Genomic DNA, 18,806 nt, shown 5'->3' with positions numbered 1-18,806 from the left:
GGTTACGACATGAGAAGTTGTGTGCACGGTTATGCTTGGCGTTCAAGTGGTTACGTTGTAAGAACACCGCTGCCAGTCAACATGGACGCTAACAGTTTAGCTACCTAGCGAGCAGGTAGCATGACATTAATGCAGGAAATGTTCCTCAGACATAAAAAGGAAAACCTATGTACAACTAAAGTTACAATATATTAACCTTCCATCCATCAAATGTCACTGAGTGTCACCAACACATCCCAACTCCTGAACTTGGAAATTTAAGAAAATTTCCACCTCTGAACTCGTGAATATCACAAAAGAGCACCATTTCTCTCTCTCATCTCTTTCTCAAGTCACACTTTACATTTTCTTTTCTTCACGATATATATATAAAAAAAAAAAAAACGTGTCTCTCTTTTGTTCACTCATCCAAGAATTTTTTTTCTTCTATTGTTGCAGTTTTGGCTTTTTGACCCCCCCAACAACTATTTATGGGGTCAGGAGTTCAGGTGTCAAACTAATAAAACAGTGGCTCCTAAAAGTCGCTGTGGGACGTGAAGACAAACGTTTTTGTCCAAGAGGGCAGCAGTGACTCCTTCTCCTTATTCCTGGACGTCTGCAATGATTTCCTTCTCTATCAGAAAAAACAGAGTTTCGGCAGACATTTACTTGTTCTCCTCCATCAGTCTGTCTGCGTCTCCTCGTGGGTGTTTAAAGTCGCCGGGGGCTGGGACACCAAGGGGTGTCTGGGTGCAGCAGACAATGGACCGACCTGAACCTGAGAAAGAGACGGAAATGAGTGTCACAATGCCTGGAAACTGCCAACTGGGGATTTCAAAATAAGACCATGAATACAATCAGTTGTGTGGAGACACACACACACACACACACACACACACACACACACAATGAACAAAGCCAGGAAACTTGTCATAGTAGTAAAACATTCACAACATGAAGCGCTTACATAAAGGAGGATTGTTCTACGCGTGTTTTAAAACTAAAGTTCTTCCTGAAACAGATGAAAATACGATATACAATTTGTACTTTTGATCGTTTGAAAAGATTTTTCATCTTCTTAACCCATCCGTCAATAGGTCGGCAAGCGTATCTCATTACCTCTCGCCCTCCCTCAGAGCCTCATGACTCAGTGCCATTAGAGCCATTGACAAGGTACAGAAATAATGACAATTACCCCAATTCAATACACAATGATACGTTTACTGTCTAGAGGACAAAGTAGAAGAAAGAGAAGAAAGAAGGGAAGTGGTACAAAAAAAAAATCTTCTCAATGTCAGGAAGACTTCAGATGAGATCCGTTTGTGTTTTATTCCCTGTATTGTTTCATTTGCCTGTTAAGGACGTGAATGATGTTCCTGTCAGTGCTGTGTTGCCGCCTCAGTACTGTGAATATTCACAGAGAAGGCTGCCTTTTGTGTCAGACTGAGCCTCATAGAGTGGGAAACAAGGCCACCCTTTTACAAGGTCTGAATTCACAGGCTTAATCAAAGTTTCATTTTTTTTTTTTTCCCATTTCATTTTAACCGTTTTTTGAAAAAGTCAAAATAAAAGTAGACAAGGGAAAAAAAATTGTAAATGGAGCTCAAACAAGTTAATTCTTTAGTTGGTTGATTGAAAAATGTCCTCATTCCTGCTAATGAATTGTGGAATGTGATGCATTATTTTGTCTCTATGATAATAAACTGAAATTAGACATTTCTGGCTTTTGTGACAGACACTGTTTACCATTTTAGACCAACACTGATTAATGTACTGATTACACCCCCAGATGTTTCACTGTTTTGTATTCTGTCCCTTCCTGCATACCAAACAAACTGCTGTCATACACTGATCCATGTAGATATTTTACCTTGTAGGATCTTCATTTATTGAAAATGCTCCTTTCAGGTTGACAATGTTTCTGCCGTTTTCCACTGTGCCGTAGCTGAGCGTCACCTTAAAGAACAAAACAAAACACAAGCTGTTTAGACAGTTGTCAGATCACTAAGTCTGTTTGTGTGAGTGTGTATGTGTGTGTGTGTGTGTGTGTGTGTACCTGGCTGTGTATATCTGACACCAGTCCCAGGTTCTCCAAGTGCGAGTGGAACAACGCTGAGCGGATGAGGCTCACGCCAAGCAGCGCTTCCACGATGTAGCCGACAGTGCAGTCATCTGGGAGGCGAATGTGCTCAGCCGTCGCCATGAAGCTGCCATCACTTGAAGGAGAAGGAAGCAGAGAGAACAAGACAGAGGAGATCTGATTATATGGCTGACACAGTGCCAAAAATATGAGTAAATGGCAACACACACACCACCACCACTCGCTGGATCTCTTTTGCAATGCACACACACACACACTTGATCACAAGGACCTTTCTCCAGACATACCCATCATTAAGTTACACAGGCATTCAGGGAATTCACTGTTTTTTATTTTGACTTTGCCAAAAATATCCCAAAATTTAACTTTAACAAAATTTAACTTAGTGAAGATTTACCTCGCCCAGGGTTTCATTTTGAGAGCGAGGCCGCGGCTCAGACAGAATCCTGCTCCTCCTGTGGCGAACCAGAAACGCACCTGCCTCTGCGCACACACACACACACACACACACACACACACACACACATTAAGAATGAATGTTGGGCTTCATTGGGATCAGTGAAGAAGAGAGACAACCCAGGGACTGGGATCAAGATGTGTGTGTTGTAGTTATGAAGCAAGAAATAAGGATGTGGAGCTGCATCGCAACATGAGCGTCTCTATGCTATTGGTTCAGAATTTCATGTTAAGGTGGAGCTGTCTGAGCGGCTGCATGTAGCACCACGTCAGTGTGTTTTGGGAGACACAGTCAGTTCAAGTTTACCATTTCAGCTGTGCCGATCCTCTCTGTGGCCTCTATCGGTCGTTCGAGGCTGGGCCGGCCGATGTAAACGTCCTGAGCGTGACCGTACTGGGACAAGAGCTTCAGGAGGGAGCCGACGTTCAGATAGTTATCATCATCAACGTGACAGAACCACCTGCAGCAGATGACGCTGAGAGTTAGGAAAATGCTCTTCATGCATGTTTAGGACAACTGTGTGTGTGTGTTACTGTGTTTGTCTTACTTCTTGCCAGAGTTAATGAAAGTGTCATATTCCAGAGCCATCTTACAGGAGAGGGCCTGACGATTGTGGGATGCCGAACAGTTGGTGTTGATCAGGTGAGCTCCTGGTTAACGTTAACAAACAAGAATCAGTGACCAGCGCTGACACAAGAAAGGTTCAAAACATAATAATTAAAAAGCAAAGAAAGCTGTTAAAGAAATCTGATTCCAGCTTGAAAACAAGCCCATAAACATCCTCATTACACATATTACACATTTGTCTGCATCCAGTAGTACAAAGTGTGCGATAGTGAGAAGAATACCTCATTGAAAGTAAAACAATTTCATGACTAATATGTGGAACGGCCCGTTGATTAAGCTGAAGTGACTTCCTGCACTTCATGGAAACACAGTATTGCCTAGTCAGCAGCCTGGTTCCTGCCTTCCTGCTCACACAGTGCAGATAACACTGCTGCTACTCAGCGAAACTGCTCTGTGAGCGTGCATCTGCATCTCTGTGTGTGTGTGTGTGTGTGCGCGCAGCTCACCCATTCTGTTCCTCAGCTTCTCGTCCTCCCCATCAGTGAACACGTACGTCTGTGGAAAACAAACACACACACGGTTCATGTTATTCCAGCCTGTTAGTGACCAGCAGGGGAAAAGAAAGGAACGCCATCACGCAGAAGCTCTCACTTCTCCACCATCATTGTTCATAATCTCAGGTGAGACTCCACCTGTTTCCTCGGTCGCACACACGCCGACACCCACCAACGCACACAGCAGCAGCCAGCAATGCTGACACTGGACGGACGCCAAGACAAAGGCTAGTTTTCTGTCTATCAGCAGCAGAGCAGCTGGTCCCAACCCTGCATCTGAGTGTGTGTGTGTGTGTACATGAGTATTTATGTGATGAGTGACGAGGTTGAGGGTCACCGCGCACTCAGGAAGCCATGAAGACCCCTCAACTTTCCACAGGAAGTAAATACACAGCCTGGGCCCACATACTGAGCAGTCTGTAAATATTGTCTTTGCTCTTTTTTCCACAATAATAGAGCTGAAATGAAACCATGAGGTTAAGCTGCTTAATCTCAGTTTTAATATTTAGGATGTTTGTATACTTGGTGAGCAATGCAGGACTTTTTATACATAGCCCCCAAATTTAAGGATAATGCAGCCGAATGTGGGTGAGCTAACATCAGCTAATTAGCACTGCTCACAAAAACCACTGTGGGAATGCCATTAGTTTTACACATATTAAAAATTTGACCTGATGATCTGAGAGCATGTGTGCAAAGCCTATAACACTTTCCCTTCTCAACACGGTCGGCAAGATGGCTTTTGACCTGCAAATCAATAGATCGATAGTTAATGGGCTGCTGCAGTGCAGGCCTGGCAGATCACCAGCAGGGAAGATGCCACAAGTCTGCTGATGTTTGTGTAATGTCGCCTTCAGACATGAAATGACTACAAAAAGGACTTGACACCAAATAATAAATGTAATGACTATAATTTTCAGTTTGCTTCGATTTGTCTGTTTACTTTCTGTCCCATATAAGATCTACAATTCATTTTCTTTATCCGACGCGTTGGTAAACATCCTTAAATTGCAACTAAAAGTCAGAACTTTAACCTCTGAGTTGTTGTTTCATTTCAGTGAATGAATGGTGATGGAGTACAGGGACAAAAAACACAAACTGTGTCACCAGTGAAAAGACCAGGCGCAGAGGGATTCCACTTTGCAACCTTCCTGCCATGCAGCACAAATTCAATGATAAATCTTTGGTCCAAGTACTGTGTGATCACATCACTGCCTCTGTGGTAGAGAGAGACTGTAGGGGGGAGGGAGAGAGAGTCCATCCAGCTGTGAGTTTTTGTCAGTCTTTTTTTTTTTTTTACACTCTGAGCCTCTTAAGCCTCAAGAGAGGAGTCAGCTTCTTGTTAAGAGTGTGTGTCTGTGTCATACCAGTGTGTGCTTCGGCCAAGCTGGGATGGCAGCGGGAGGCGGAGGGCAGAGGGGGGTGGGGTGAGGTAGGGAGGGGGGTCTGAGTGAGGAGAAAATGTTGCTTTTGGAAGGAGGGAGGGGGGGGGGGTCGCTGATTCTCCACGAGCCGAGCTTTACAACACAGGAAACGGCGGCAACAACAACAAGCGAAGCAGGAGAAAGTGGTGTGTGTGTGTGTGTGTGTGTGTGTGTGTGTGGGTCTACTCTTGTGATCAGACACATTTTTAACTTCCCATGAGAAATCTGGCGAGTTCCCAGGGCATCTGTGTTTGTGAAGGTAACACTGTGAGAACGTGTGTTTGTGTGTGTGTTGCTGTATTTCCATTACTCAGCAGTCTTACAGTATAGAGGTGTGTCTGGGAAACAGGTAAAGTTACACACACCTGACCGTGAGAGCAGATGCAGGAATGTATCACACACACACACACACACACACACACACACACACACACACACACACACACACACACACACACACACACACACACACACACACACACACACACACACACACACACACACACACACACACACACACACACACACACACACACACACACCAGCTGATTTCCCCCCACATAAGCTGTATTTACATGTCAACAGTCTCGGTGCAGCATGAGATGAGACTTGAACAAGTCCTTCCTCAAACACTGAGGTTTAAATGGAAATCAGAACGACCGCTGTACGATCCACAGTCGTGTCTGCATTCGATTACGAGCTTTGAAGCCGCTGGGCGCAGTTTACCACAGTCCCATGTGTTTTATAGCAACAGATTCATCTTTGACTCACTCACTCACCACTGTGAGTCTGAACCAAAAAGCTGTCTGTTTGTACCGTTTGATCTCAAATATTTATCTGTGAGCCTCTGCAGCTAAAACTCCCCCCATGTGCCCAACATCTCTTTTGAATCCAGTAGTCATGTTATAGCTTCCCCAGATCACAGGACTGATGGTGTAATGACTTGGAAAAGATCTCCTCCAACATGATCGGTGGAGAGAGAAGAATTCAAAATTAAGAGCTGCAGTGACTAAGTTCCATTTTTAAGCTCACAGTTTCTCAGATATTTTGTTCATTTTCCCACTCTTCTATCTGTGATTTTTACTTTAAGGAATCAATTGAGCAAATAATCGGGGGATTAATCAAAATTGAAAATGATTACCAGTTGTAGCCAGCACAGGAGTATCAGGAGTATCAAAAGTGAAAGTAGTCAGGCTTAAATAATGTCTCCTTTCAGTGTTAATTGACTGGGTTGAGGTTGGCATTAAGGTGTAAGAGTTATTTTAATGTGCAGAAGTTCTGCATGTAAAATCTGAATCCCAAAAATCACCAGTGAGGCAGCTGTGTCATAAATCTAGTGGTGTTATGTTTCACTCTTAAATGTGACAGAGTCGAGGTTTAAGTTTCAACAATAGGCACAAGTACCGTAAAACTGTACTCTTGTCCTGTTGCTCTCCGACTCTGAAACAGAAAAGCACTTTGAAAATGAACTTCCTCAACCCAACAGCCATGACAAATCAGTGTTTATGACATCTGAAGCTGGTTTTTACAATGCAGACTACAGTGAAGCCTCTGCATGTCAATGACAATCTGAGCTACAGCTGAACAATCGCTTTGTTGTACTTGCACTCTCGAAACAAATCTGCATCTCATTGAGACCACTTGATGAAATCCATCCATCTGAGTCCTACAGTCTTGTGCCCCCCCCCACCCCCCCGCCAGTATTATGTCAACACATTAGCAGCAGTGTGGTCGGCCTGTTAGCCCTCAGATCTCCCTCTCATGCATTACAAAGGCCTCTATCTCCGTTTTACAATCCACTGGCAGGCGGGATCAAAGAGCCAGTGGACACAGTCACATCTCAGGGGGTTTATAACTCGCTTGCAATTGCAGCAGGAGATGAGGGAAAGCTTTACTGCACAACTTCCCCCCGATAAATATGTATACAGGAACTATTCACCCAGGATCACACTTTATATAACACCAGATAATGTGCATTTGAGCTCTGGAGATAAACTATCATAGGAGATAGCTTTTCTTGCGCGTGACCCTACAGAAGGTGATAAATCACAAACACAACACAAGATCTCAGTGGTGCAACAAAGTGCTCTCAGTTAGTCTGTTCATCCTCCTGCTGTGTGACAACACAACCTAATGTAAAGGCTGTTGATTGGTCAACTGGGTGTAAATGTAAATGTGAAGCATTCAGTGGTCTGTGACTCTTCAGGTCTCTCTTTCTCTTTATGTATTCATTTTTAAGTTCAAATGAAAGTTTCCATGTTTTTACCTGTATAAGACCTTTCTATGCCTCTGATCTCTTGAGTTTTAACCCACTGACAACCCGCCACTGGCTCACCTGTTGCATGTTTCTGGAGATCCAGGTGTCCAGCAGGAGCTCCAGTCTCTGCCGGTGGTATCTCCCGGTGCTCTTCACCGCTATGAACAGGTCAGCGGGGGAGAGATGCTCCACGGGCCCTGGGGGGGCGCTCCTCGACGGGGGGGCGCTTACCGCTCTCCTCTCCCGGGCCAGTCTCCTGAAGTACGCCGAGAAAACTTTTCCGCTCGTCGCTGCAGCTGGAGGCTCCACCGGGTCTCCGCTGCTCGGGTGTCCGACCGTGACGACCAGCACCCCGGTCACCAGCAGGCAGGTGACCGCGGCGGCAGCAGCGCGCGGTCCTGCTGCGGAGCCGAAGGAGGTTTTTGATCCACCGGCAGCGGATTTCCCCATTGTGACTGTGTGTGAGTGTGTCCTTCAGCTCACAACATCTCCACAGAGACAAGTAGTGGGAGCCAACCCCTCTGTGCCCTGCAGTGGATAAACTCCCTCTAACAGCTCGCTGCTTTATTTCTCAGTGAAGTTATAAACTCCACCAGTGGGCAGGACGCGGCCTTGTGGAACCAATGGCCGGTTTGAGCGCTCCGTGTGGGCGGTGTTCTCCAGCAAAGAGGCGGCGAGGCCTCCGGAGGAGCGTCCACATGGCAGACAAGCAAAGTTAGTTTGCTGCAACTCTTAAAACAGAGGTTTGCAGGGTGACGACAGAGAAACGATGCAGATAGGAGGCTCAGAGGACAATGTATAAAACAATGTGTGCATATTAAAATTCATAGAAAACTAGTAGATTTAGCATTTTACATTTTACAGGAGGCTTAAGTTTCCACATCTGACCTTTGATGATTCAGAAATCCCTGAACTATATGAAAGTCTGCTTAGTAAATTCCCCACTTTCTCTTCCAGTGTGTGGGAATGCCTACAAGCATCTTATTTTATGCACAACTATTTTTTTTTCTTTTTGGGTTTTGCTCAGTACAAGTGTGCCGTGGGGTTTGTGGTATATAAACAGATGGCTCACAGATTAAAGAAGTAAACAACAAAAACTTCTTAGTATAGTGTTGATACGCCATAAGCCTCCAGATTTCAGTGCTCCACTGAAGAAAAATCATTCTTCCATAAGGAATTTCCTCATCTGTTGTTTTGATAATGATGGTGATGGAGAATTGGGACGGTTGGGTGGGGATCCACTGACTGTGAAGGCCATAGCTTATGAGTCACAACACTTTGACGCTCATTGAGTTTTTCCCTTAAATTTAGCACCTGTATGTGTGTCTGTTTGTGTGTTTTCAAGGCCTAACAGTGAATCAGAGGCAGTTAACACCACAGAAAAGTGTGGTTCTCAAAAGGAACACAGGGGTAATGTTAGCCTGTACATCACAGTTACTGTTGCAGTCATAACCTTGTGACACAAGAATTAAAGTATGACAGTTAAAGACGTTTTGTCGTATGCAAAGTAATACGGATGTGTGCAACTCTATGCATGTTTGAGGTCCCTGAAGATGAACATTTTCAACGGTGGAAAGCAGCGTGCCAGAAATTCCTCTGTGTGGAAGCGTGGTGGGTGATTCTCCAAGTGGACAGATGTTGAAGACGACCGTGACATCGGAGTGTGTGTAGTGCTGCCAGCCACACACACACACACACACACACACACACACACACACACACACACACACACACACACACACACAGACGTGCCAGGCAGCCAGGTTGCCAGATCCATCAACCATCTCAGGAATGCTTCCTCCCTAATAATGTGCAGTTTGTCTGTGCTGCATAATCTGTGCTGATCCCTCAAGAAAAAGCCAGTATAATATTACATTTTAGAAAATATGTAAATGCCAGAACACGACTATGAGTTCTTTTAGGACTTCTTGAGAAAAAAAAAAATAGAGAAGCACCGTCAAGTATGACAAGAATATTAAACAGTAACTTAACACCAGGCTGAAAAGTACTTTGCTGCCCCCTCTGGTTGAAAGTTTCCAATCTATTTCAGCTCCAACCACACCCTGCACCTCCCGTGGCTCTGTGGTTGGGTGTGGTCAGAAGTGAACCTGTAACCGCACCCATCAGTGATGTCACAGAGCCCTTGGGTACACTTGAACATCACTACATGAGCTGAGAAGTTAAACTACTGGAGTAAAATGTGCAGTCTGTAAACCCAGCAGACAGTTTGAAGTGGTTTCCCTTGTAGTCCAGCACAAGGTTCACTATTAATTCACTATTAGCTTGATATATTGTATGCAGTATTAACAGCCAGTAAAATAAGCTCATAGACATGAAATGGAGGACTCTAGCGAGCAAGGCAGTATATTGAGTTCTATACCAAGATGGCAAAATTACCAACTGAATTAAAGAAGTGTGCTGAGTTTGTGAAAAGCAGTCCATCACAGATAAATAAGTGAGATTTATTTGTGAACATGCGACTCACTGACATTATTTTGGGGGAAGGTTTTCTAAGATAGTGACAGAACTGGAGCCACAATATTCATTCAGTCTGAAGACACATTGTGCTGTTGTTTGCCTCCACACAGGAAAATATAAAGATTATACTAAAGGGTAAGACTGACTCACTGCCAACAAATTGACATTGATGGAAAGGTGGGGGTTGCATTACACTATATGGGTTGTGTTTGAATAAGTTGGTTTTCAGACTTTAGAGTTTTGAGGTGACAGCCCTATAGTCTCAAAAAATAGTGCACTATACAGAATAAACAAATCCAATTTAATCTAACAAAAAAGATCCAATTTCAAGGCCCTTTTACTATCTCCTCGTAGACTTAACTGTATTACATGGCCTCAGTCTTGATTTCATCTGTAGACTTTGAGGACTTATCCATGTTGGTTTATAATTTAGCTTTTGTCGTGGAGATGGACCTGTTGATGCACAAGTGCGTGAGAAAGCAAATAAGTGAACCTTGAGTAGGCGTGTGAAAGTCCTAAAGTGGTAGGAATTATATCATAACAGCTACTGAGCTGAGTGAGCAAACTGCATGAACCAATTACCATATGAAAAAGGCCAGTAAGTGAACTTTGAGTTTGCAAGAATTTCTTAAAAATGTTATCAGTATCTCCCATGTATGCATCTATGCATGCGAATGTACTGCGACATACCTAAGAATGAGATATACAATCATCATGACATACCGATTGCTTCACATCCTGTGGCTTAATACCATGAAGATAAGCAAATGTTACCAGGAAACTGATGGTAAAGTTTATTAGGAAACACGGCTTATTAGCACATGTTCCGTTTTGTATCACAAGACACTAAAATGTTAAAGCTTCTTGATGCTCATCACTTCCCAATATGACCTCAAGGAAACAGATTCATAAAGATGAAATGGCCTTGTATTTGTGCAATATATAGGAAAATCAAGTGTTTGGTGTCAGTCTCACAGTGTGATCATTAATTGATTCCTTCAGGAAACACAAAATACATAGATGTAAATCAGTTAAGTGCCTTCCCATACAGACTATGGAAATGTTGGTGCCTAAGGCTGTGCCGCTAGCACGACTAAACATGAGAAGTTACAGCTTATATGTAACGGGAGTGTTTAGGACCCAAATGCAACACATGGTACAGCAGGAGCAGAGCTCGGTGAAGCAGCAGGTTTGGAACCAGGTGGGTGCTGGGCGAGACAGACGAATTGGGAGGGAGCAGGCAGAGGATCAGGGGAGCCACGAGCAGACAGGATCCAGGAAGGGCAGAGACAAAACTCATGATCGGAGACAGAAGGCTGAGGTGATCACTGGGACAGAGACAGGCTGGGTTGGCAACAGGTGAGCAGTCCAGGAACGAGTGCAGAGTCTGGGGAGCAGTGAAGGCTTAAATACTGGTCTAATGAGTGATGAGGAGCAGGTGAGTGGATCAGGTGGTGGGAGTTGGCTGATTGGTGGGAGTGGCTGGCAGGTGAGTGGAAAACTACTGAGAGGAAGGTTAACATGAAGACTGACTGTGACACAGCTGTTTAGGACAAAACTCTTCAATTAAGATCCGCTGGCCTCGGTGTCACCAGTAGAGGTAATTCAGCATTTCAGAAACACAATGAGCACCTATGATTTTTAATGCTCTCACAAAACACATCATCATAAATAATTTCAAAATGTTACATCACAACATGTATTTTGCTTTTGCTAACTGTGGTTCTTACACTTCTACTTTATCATAACCAGTATAAAGAGAGGTAAATGTAGGATGTTAAGGTTTTGCTTCTGTGCTTCTTATCACAGAGGCAGATTTCCTGCTTTGCACGGCATGCAGAGGAAACGGTGCTGTTAACTTAAAGAAACAGACACATGTTGAGAGAATCAGCAGGCTAAGAGCGAAGCCAGGCCTCTCATTATTTCTCCCTTCTGTCTGTCCTCTGCTGTCTGTCTTTGTCATTCATTTCTCTTCAAAGATAAGAGCGGCTTACTGTCTTCACTTTCATCCTACTGGAGATCATGTAGAGCACAACAGCTGAACTGCGCACGTACTTACACACACGTCCGGCTCTCTGTGATGGCTTTAATTTCCTCTCAAACCATATCAGTGCAGCCACAGTGTGAGATGAGGCTGCGCTAGTGTGTGTGAGTGTGTATCAGGAGAATGTTGTGGTTGTTGAAAACATGTGGATTGAAGAATCTCTATTTATAGTCTTGTCTGAAGCTGTGTGTATTGCTTTCCTCTCCTTTTGTCTGTGTTAGGAGCAACATGACGGTTGTGTTTGGCTCTGTGTGTGTGATATGTGCAACAGTAACATACAAGGACAGTCGAACTGCATACTGTCCCTCCCTCTCTTTCATCTGAAGAAATCCCCCTGGTTTTTCCGTAGCTTAATCCCTCTCTCTTTGATTTCTGCTTTTCAGACCTCTCTCTTCTCTCCCCTGCTCTCTTTGTTTTCCCTCCCTTGCTTTTTCCCCCCGTCTTGTTACGTTTTGTCGTCAATGTGTTGCAGGATTCGGAGTGCAAGGTCACAGTTTTCCAAGCCTCGAGTTGGGACTTTTCCCCCGCTTCCTCTCACTCTCTGAGCTGCATGAACAGACAGGGAAAGAAAAAAAAAAAAACATCAACTGCACATTCTTTAGTTTTCAAATTCCCTTTCATCTCCACGTTTAAAATAATCGAAGATCAACTGCTGCTTTAATGTGGTTATTCCTGCAAGAGAAGAAACCGTAGAGCTGTGTGATTGCAAGCGGGAAGGAGAACAAACAGCGAGGATGTTTTCTTCCTTTCTTCTTGCCAGAGCGAGGGATCGCTCTCAGACCACATCTAGAGGAGAGGAGGATGTAGTGGCGAAGGGGTGGAGGGGGTAGCAAATGATCAGGCTTCTGGGGAGAGGGGGAGTTAGATATGTCACAGGTTACAGTCTGGGACACAGCTTTGTGGCTATCGTGGCGTCAGTCACTATTTCAGAGGATTCTGGTGCACAATGTGATACTGATTAAAGCTTTACTCTCAAGATCAGCAAACAATTCATCTGATTGTGTATTTGTGCATGTGTGTGTGTTTTAAAGGAATCCTTAACTGAAAATCTGTCTTTTTAGTCGGCTTGAAAGGTGGCTTTGTAGCTTGTTTGCTTTGTGGAGGACAGAAGCTGTAGTCAGCCTGGATTCACAGCAACTACAAATGAAGAGGAGAAAAACTTCTCAAAACCTCTATAGAAACGTCTCTCTGCTCATGATCTATAGGTTCAATACGCAGAGCTGAATTATCAATCAAGTAAAGCTGGCAACTGCCTTGGAGCCCCTGTTCTTCTATCTTCACAATAAGGATCCAACAGCAAATGTCTCTCCCTGGGGTCACATAACAGGTCAGACTCCTTTCAGGCCTCCATCCAAATCCACTCGCCCACAACACAGGAACGCACACTGCCAGACTACTACAAATCCACAACAGTGATGGCTGCTGCACAGTGTTGCCAGGTGGGAAATGTAGAATTATCGTATTTTGGGGTAAATTATCGTTCCCCCGTCATAACCAAAATAACAAGCTTACTGTTGCGCGATAGTCAAATATAGTCGTTCTATATGTGTTTAAAAGCGTCCTCATCCACTGCTGTGTGCTCCAACTTAGTTGTGTTACACTAATGTGTCCCCCATAAACAAATGACAGGTGAGAACTAATGAGCTAAATCATGAGGCCACCCACCGTTAGGGAACTGACACAGCAGGTTAACTTTTTTGAGCCCATCATGCTCGTTATTCCGAGACCAACATCACTTGTATCCAGGTCCTCGTATCTCACGCTAAACCAATTACGATTGGTTGGAAATGTCACATGATAAGAGACGCCTTCAGAGTTCACAAAAACTGTATGGCAGATTTGAGCAAGGCTGATTGGAACCACACATTCACGGAAACTGTCAAATTATTGTACTATTGGCCTTTTTTTGGATTATTGATCGTACATCGTACAGAGGGCAAAATTATCGTACAAATACGATAATTATCGTACACCTGGCAACACTGCTGCTGCAGCTCGTGCTCCATAGCCGGGTCTCTCATTTGTTCTGTACACAAGCGCTGACTGACAGCTTTTCAGTCCAACACATAAACAACTCTGTTAAACTGCACAATCAAAATACGTAGCATTACCATTAACTCATAGTTGCTGGTCACTTGGCTCAGAGGCCGAGCTTTGGGATGACGGTTTAGCTCACTAAATGACACGAATCACGGCCCTCTCACATTCTTTGGCTCGGTGAGCGTGTGCTTCGTGCTCGGTAACTACGGCTCAAGTTTTTGCAAGACTTTCTTTGCAATTTATTGTGTGACTTATTCGCTAGCTTTAGCACTATTCTGCCAAGCCTTATGGAAGGAAAGTAGGTGAGTAGACAGGAAGTTAAACTGTCCAGTTGTTTCATCAGCCTGTGACAGCCACAAACACCTGATTGTTTTTCTTCTGTTTTTTGTTAATTAATTTGATTTACTAATTGTTGTTGGGTTCTTATGAGAATTTCAATAAATATAGCAAAAACAGTCTAAAGTTAATTGCATTTCTTGTCATTAATTGGTCCATGTCAGTTCCAAATTGCTTTGCCATTGAGTTGCCAAATACGCTGGTTTCAAATGAACCTCTGTGCTACATCAAGGTAATTGTGTGACGAGGAAGAGAAGCATTTAAACATATTTTTGATAAACAATGATGGTTTGGGGCTTAATTAGATAGACTTCTCTGTTCTTGGTCAGTATATTATCTGCAGGAGCGGTTTACAAAGTTTCTTTTGAACATTTTTCTTTTCATTATGCTTTTTTTTTTTTTGCGATGGCTGTTGGTCATCATGAGAATTAATTGTAGCTGCAGAGCTAAAAACTTTTCCAAGCCAGCCTTCAGCTTAAAGTATCAGCCTAATTAAAGGATGGATTCTTGTTGGAGATTTGCTTTACAATGTGAATGTTTTATTGATTATGGAAAAGCCTACATAGCTTTTGTGTACTGTGTGTGTATGTGTGAGAGGGAGAGATAGAGAGACAGATTGAGAGAATAAGATTAACATGGCCTCAAGGACAGCCAATGAGAAACAGAGATCTTTTACAGAGAACAATCTGGATGGAGCCATTTTTTCATTATTTCATTCCTGTATTTTTTATCCATCCTGCTTTTTTTTCTTGAATCTTTCCATCCACTCACTTTTGTTCAGTGCATTCATTATCTCACCCTGTGTCTGTGCTGCACCACCTCTCTGATTCTGTGCCATGGTACTTTCCACTGTGAACCACTGAACAGAGGGGGGATGCAGACTGTGTGATCATGCCAAACGTTCCCTGCTCACTGTTGTGTTTTACATCATTCGCCTGTTTTCATACTCTAATGCAATTAAAACCACATTAGCAGTGAAACATGTTTGTGTTTTTAATCTATCTGAGACCTTCAGTTTCTTCTCTGGAATAAATAAACCCACAGACAAGAGAAATTTCCTTTCACTGAACTGGATGTTTCTAGCGTGTGTGGGGGTGTCTGTGCATGCTGTGTGTGTGTGTGTGTGTGTGTGTGTGTGTGTGTGTGTGTGTGTGTGTGTGTGTGTGTGTGTGTGTGTGTGTGTGTGTGTGTGCAGCTACAACAAGAGGTCTTGTCATCTTAACTGGGATTGTACAGTCATGTGTTTCTCATTAAAATACTTCCCTCCGTTTTGGATAAAAGGACTGATACTGCAGTCAATATGTTAATGAAAAGTAGTGCTGTGTGTGTGTGTGTGCGTGTGTGTGTGTGTGTGTGTGTGTGTGGTCTTTGTATTATCTTACTGTTGGTTTAGGTCCTAATGAAGACTGTCTAATATTTCAGCTCAGCTGGAATAATGAACTGTGTCAATAATGCTTAAGCCTGACGTAGTGTTATGTGGTGAAGCTAATGCTGATGATGATGATGATGATGATGATGATAACAACAAAATGCTGAGAGAGTTTCCAGGCTAAAAAAAAGCGAGTCATAATCATATGATTAATCTAAAACAGGAATAAATCTTCATGGATGACCTAGCAGCTACTTACGCAAAGCTGATTAACTTGGACCATGTGAGTCCATTAAATGATATCGCAACTGCACATACCACCCAGTGTGTGTGTGTTTCTGTGTGTGTGTGTGTGTGTGTGTGTGTGTGTGTGTGTGTGAGTGTGTTTCTGTGTGTGTGGGGGGGTTAAAGGCACCTCCCAGGAGCAGTTGGAGACAGTGTATGATCCTCAGGCAATTGAAGCACAGAATCTCTGATCACAAGATTTCACAACAGCTACTTTAATGAGTCTGTTTTGTACATTGTGTATGTTACATAGTGTGTGTCTGTGAGTGTGTGTCTGTGTGTGTCTGTTTGAGGAGACAGGCTGATGATGAGAAAGATTGGCAGATGTGATTTTAACAGGTTTGCAGATGTGTTAAAAAGTCCGTTCAACTTTGATTGATAAAGGCAGAGTGTGAGATCTGACGATAGACTGGGATGAGGAGAGAGGAGCTGCTTTAAGGCAGAATTAGGTCTCTTATCAGGAACAGTGAGTGTGTTTACATGCATGATACTGTCCTTATGATGGGATATTTTTAAGCATCCATGTTATGTTCAGTTCATATAAACATCATGTCATGGTTTCAAAGGCCTGGATAAGCCCTTAACCCAGATCTAAGCCTTCAATTATTGATTTTTTTGGCCACTCAGAGGCAGTGAAAAACAAGCTGTCAACACAACATATAACCTTCATATGACAAACATGTTAGGAAACACTTGCCTACTGATACCCTCAGCCGATACAAAGCAACGTTAGCATTCATCTGGGGTCATGCTTCTGGCCAACTGGTGAATGTAAATCCAGTATTCACTCTCCTTTTTAACTCTGTTTTAACTGTTTTGGTCTCCACCCACTCAAGGGAACTATCTGGCTCTTCAGCTGTTAAAGACCAGCAGGTCGCTAATTGTGTGACCGCCTGCAGGTTGGCGATGGGCAGGTCGTCTGCATTGGGCGTTTTAGAGCTTTTTCACAGAAACGGAACATAATGAACATAAACAGCAAAGCTGTGAGCCACATAGCTAAATAATAAGCCGGAAAGCCGAGGGGAGCTGCAGATTTGTCTGATAACATCATCGCTACAAGTGACCCCTTTCATATTGTCACATTGTTTTCACATTGATCTGTTTGCTTGACTGACATGTGTGTTGAGTCGATATAGAGCAACTCAATCCACTCTCAGTAAACTGGGCTTCTCTCGCATCAGTACGCAAAATCCAAGTTTCTTGGGTGATGGCAGAAACATTACATCTGCACTATGTTTGGTGTCTTATCAAGCAGGTTTATACCTCTAAAGGTGTGTGTGTGTGTGTGAATGTGCATATGAGACACTTAGGATCATGAACAGTGTGTGTGATCTAATAAAACAAGCTATTGTGAGAGACTCGGGACCCATGAAAATGGAATCAGTGACTGGGAAATGAAGTCGAGGAGTTGTAAAAGATGACAGGACTGTTATGAAAATAAGTTTGATTTATTCAGGGGTGCAGTAATAGTTAGTTAGACTGATGCCTGTGCAATACAACACACGACTCCAGAGAGAGTCAAATACGATTCTGTTTTCTCTCATCACCTTTTTCACTTCCTGCTATCACCTCTCCCACGGTCGTACCACAGGCTGCAGTGAACTCCCACTGCATATCAACTATGCGTTATCACTCACATCAAAGGCAGCAAAATGATGAAGCCTAGTGTGTGTTGTGCGTTTGACAGTGAGGGTGAGGGACACAAGCAGGGCTGGAGAAGACAAATAGTGTAGGGAAGAACAGGGGGGAAACTAACCGCTGTTTCATTTGGGCCCGAGCCAAATGACATCTAATCAGTCTGGATTAATATCACCACACACACATGTGTATAGACAGACAAACTCTATCACACACACAAACACACACACTCACAGGGGGGAAAGGGTGAAGGGAAAATAACAAATGAACGAAAGGAAATCAGATGGATATGCAGGCGAGAGGTTCATGTGTGTGTGGAGGGGAACACAAACACTTTCCCAGGACTCAGATAGATAGATGGATAGATACTGTTGGTCCAAATGAAGTGTCTGTCTAGTGGTGTTTTAGTGGTGAGTGTGAGTGTGCAGAGCGACATTTAAGCTACACTCAAAGTCAGCACTCAGAGGCAATACCAGCTTCATGATATCCATAAAAAAAAAAAGAAAATTATATTACACATTACAGCAGAAATCTTTTTTCTTTGGCATTTTTACACTGTTTCATAACATAAAGACTATAAATCTACTATGTGGTTGAACTTAAGTCATCTGTTTTCAATTCAACTCTTTAATTTTATGCTTCAGCACTTTGGCTTTTTCCTTCTCAAAACAGCTTTACAACATAAAAAATACACCTGTTTACCACAACTTGGTGTTGTCTGTTAATATAATATCAGTGAGTAAAAACGCATTAAAGCTGGAATAGAACTGGAAACCTTCAGGTTACGGTTGCTGTTTTATCTCCTGAGCCAGACACTCAGACTCGCCGCTCCATCAGAAACGTGGCCACGGTAACAGTGCTAACGGTGTTAACAGGAGTTAGTGGCTTACTCACCGGGGTGACCTGTCGTGACCCGGAGGGTGGGCACCATGCTCCTCCATCACTGTTACAAGCAATAACTGCAGAAGGAGCGGCACCGCTTGCCAGCTCACGCCTGGCCGTGGTTGTACGCTGTGCAGAGCAGCAGTGGTCTGAATAACTTCTGTTTCTCCTGCACATCTCTACGATGTATAATGTTGGACAGCCAATCACCAGCATTGATAGATATTCATACAAGCATGCTGCATACTTATTGGCTCACAGATGCTTGTGAGATTTCCTCCTTAGGAATCAAAATTTGCTTCCAAATGACAAGGCATTTTTTCATCTCCCTCTAGTATCAAAGCAATCAGGTCGGTGCCATTAAATTATTGAAGTTCTGTACCCAGTGCTCTGCA

At 43.4% G+C, this 18,806-nt stretch overlaps 1 protein-coding gene across 1 annotated transcript; it reads right to left on the bottom strand.

Annotated features, from left to right (window-relative positions):
* Positions 1-645: 645 nt before the first annotated feature.
* Positions 646-7,789, bottom strand: LOC139199142 (beta-1,3-N-acetylglucosaminyltransferase lunatic fringe-like). Its single transcript, XM_070828167.1, has 8 exons — positions 7,418-7,789; positions 3,611-3,659; positions 3,085-3,187; positions 2,844-2,997; positions 2,478-2,563; positions 2,036-2,195; positions 1,850-1,935; positions 646-757 (listed from the first exon to the last, which is right to left on the bottom strand). The coding sequence occupies exons 1-8, from the start codon at positions 7,787-7,789 to the stop codon at positions 691-693; spliced, it is 1,077 nt and encodes a 358-aa protein (XP_070684268.1). The 3' UTR covers positions 646-690.
* Positions 7,790-18,806: the final 11,017 nt, after the last annotated feature.

This window comes from Pempheris klunzingeri, chromosome 3 (assembly GCF_042242105.1).
Source record: "Pempheris klunzingeri isolate RE-2024b chromosome 3, fPemKlu1.hap1, whole genome shotgun sequence".
NCBI lineage: Eukaryota > Metazoa > Chordata > Actinopteri > Acropomatiformes > Pempheridae > Pempheris > Pempheris klunzingeri.
Note: the sequence above shows the minus strand (reverse complement) of the source record. Positions and strands in the feature narration are given on the sequence as shown.

What these genes read in the sequence shown, in the direction of transcription:
- LOC139199142 (XM_070828167.1), bottom strand. Translation starts at nt 7,789, where the DNA reads ATGGGGAAATCCGCTGCCGGTGGATCAAAAACCTCCTTCGGCTCCGCA. An exon ending in GAAGCTGAGGAACAGAATGG is followed by an intron (nt 3,188 to 3,610) that starts GTGAGCTGCGCG and finishes AACGTTAACCAG; the next exon opens with GAGCTCACCTGATCAACACC. An exon ending in AAAATGAAACCCTGGGCGAG is followed by an intron (nt 2,196 to 2,477) that starts GTAAATCTTCAC and finishes TTCTCCTTCAAG; the next exon opens with TGATGGCAGCTTCATGGCGA.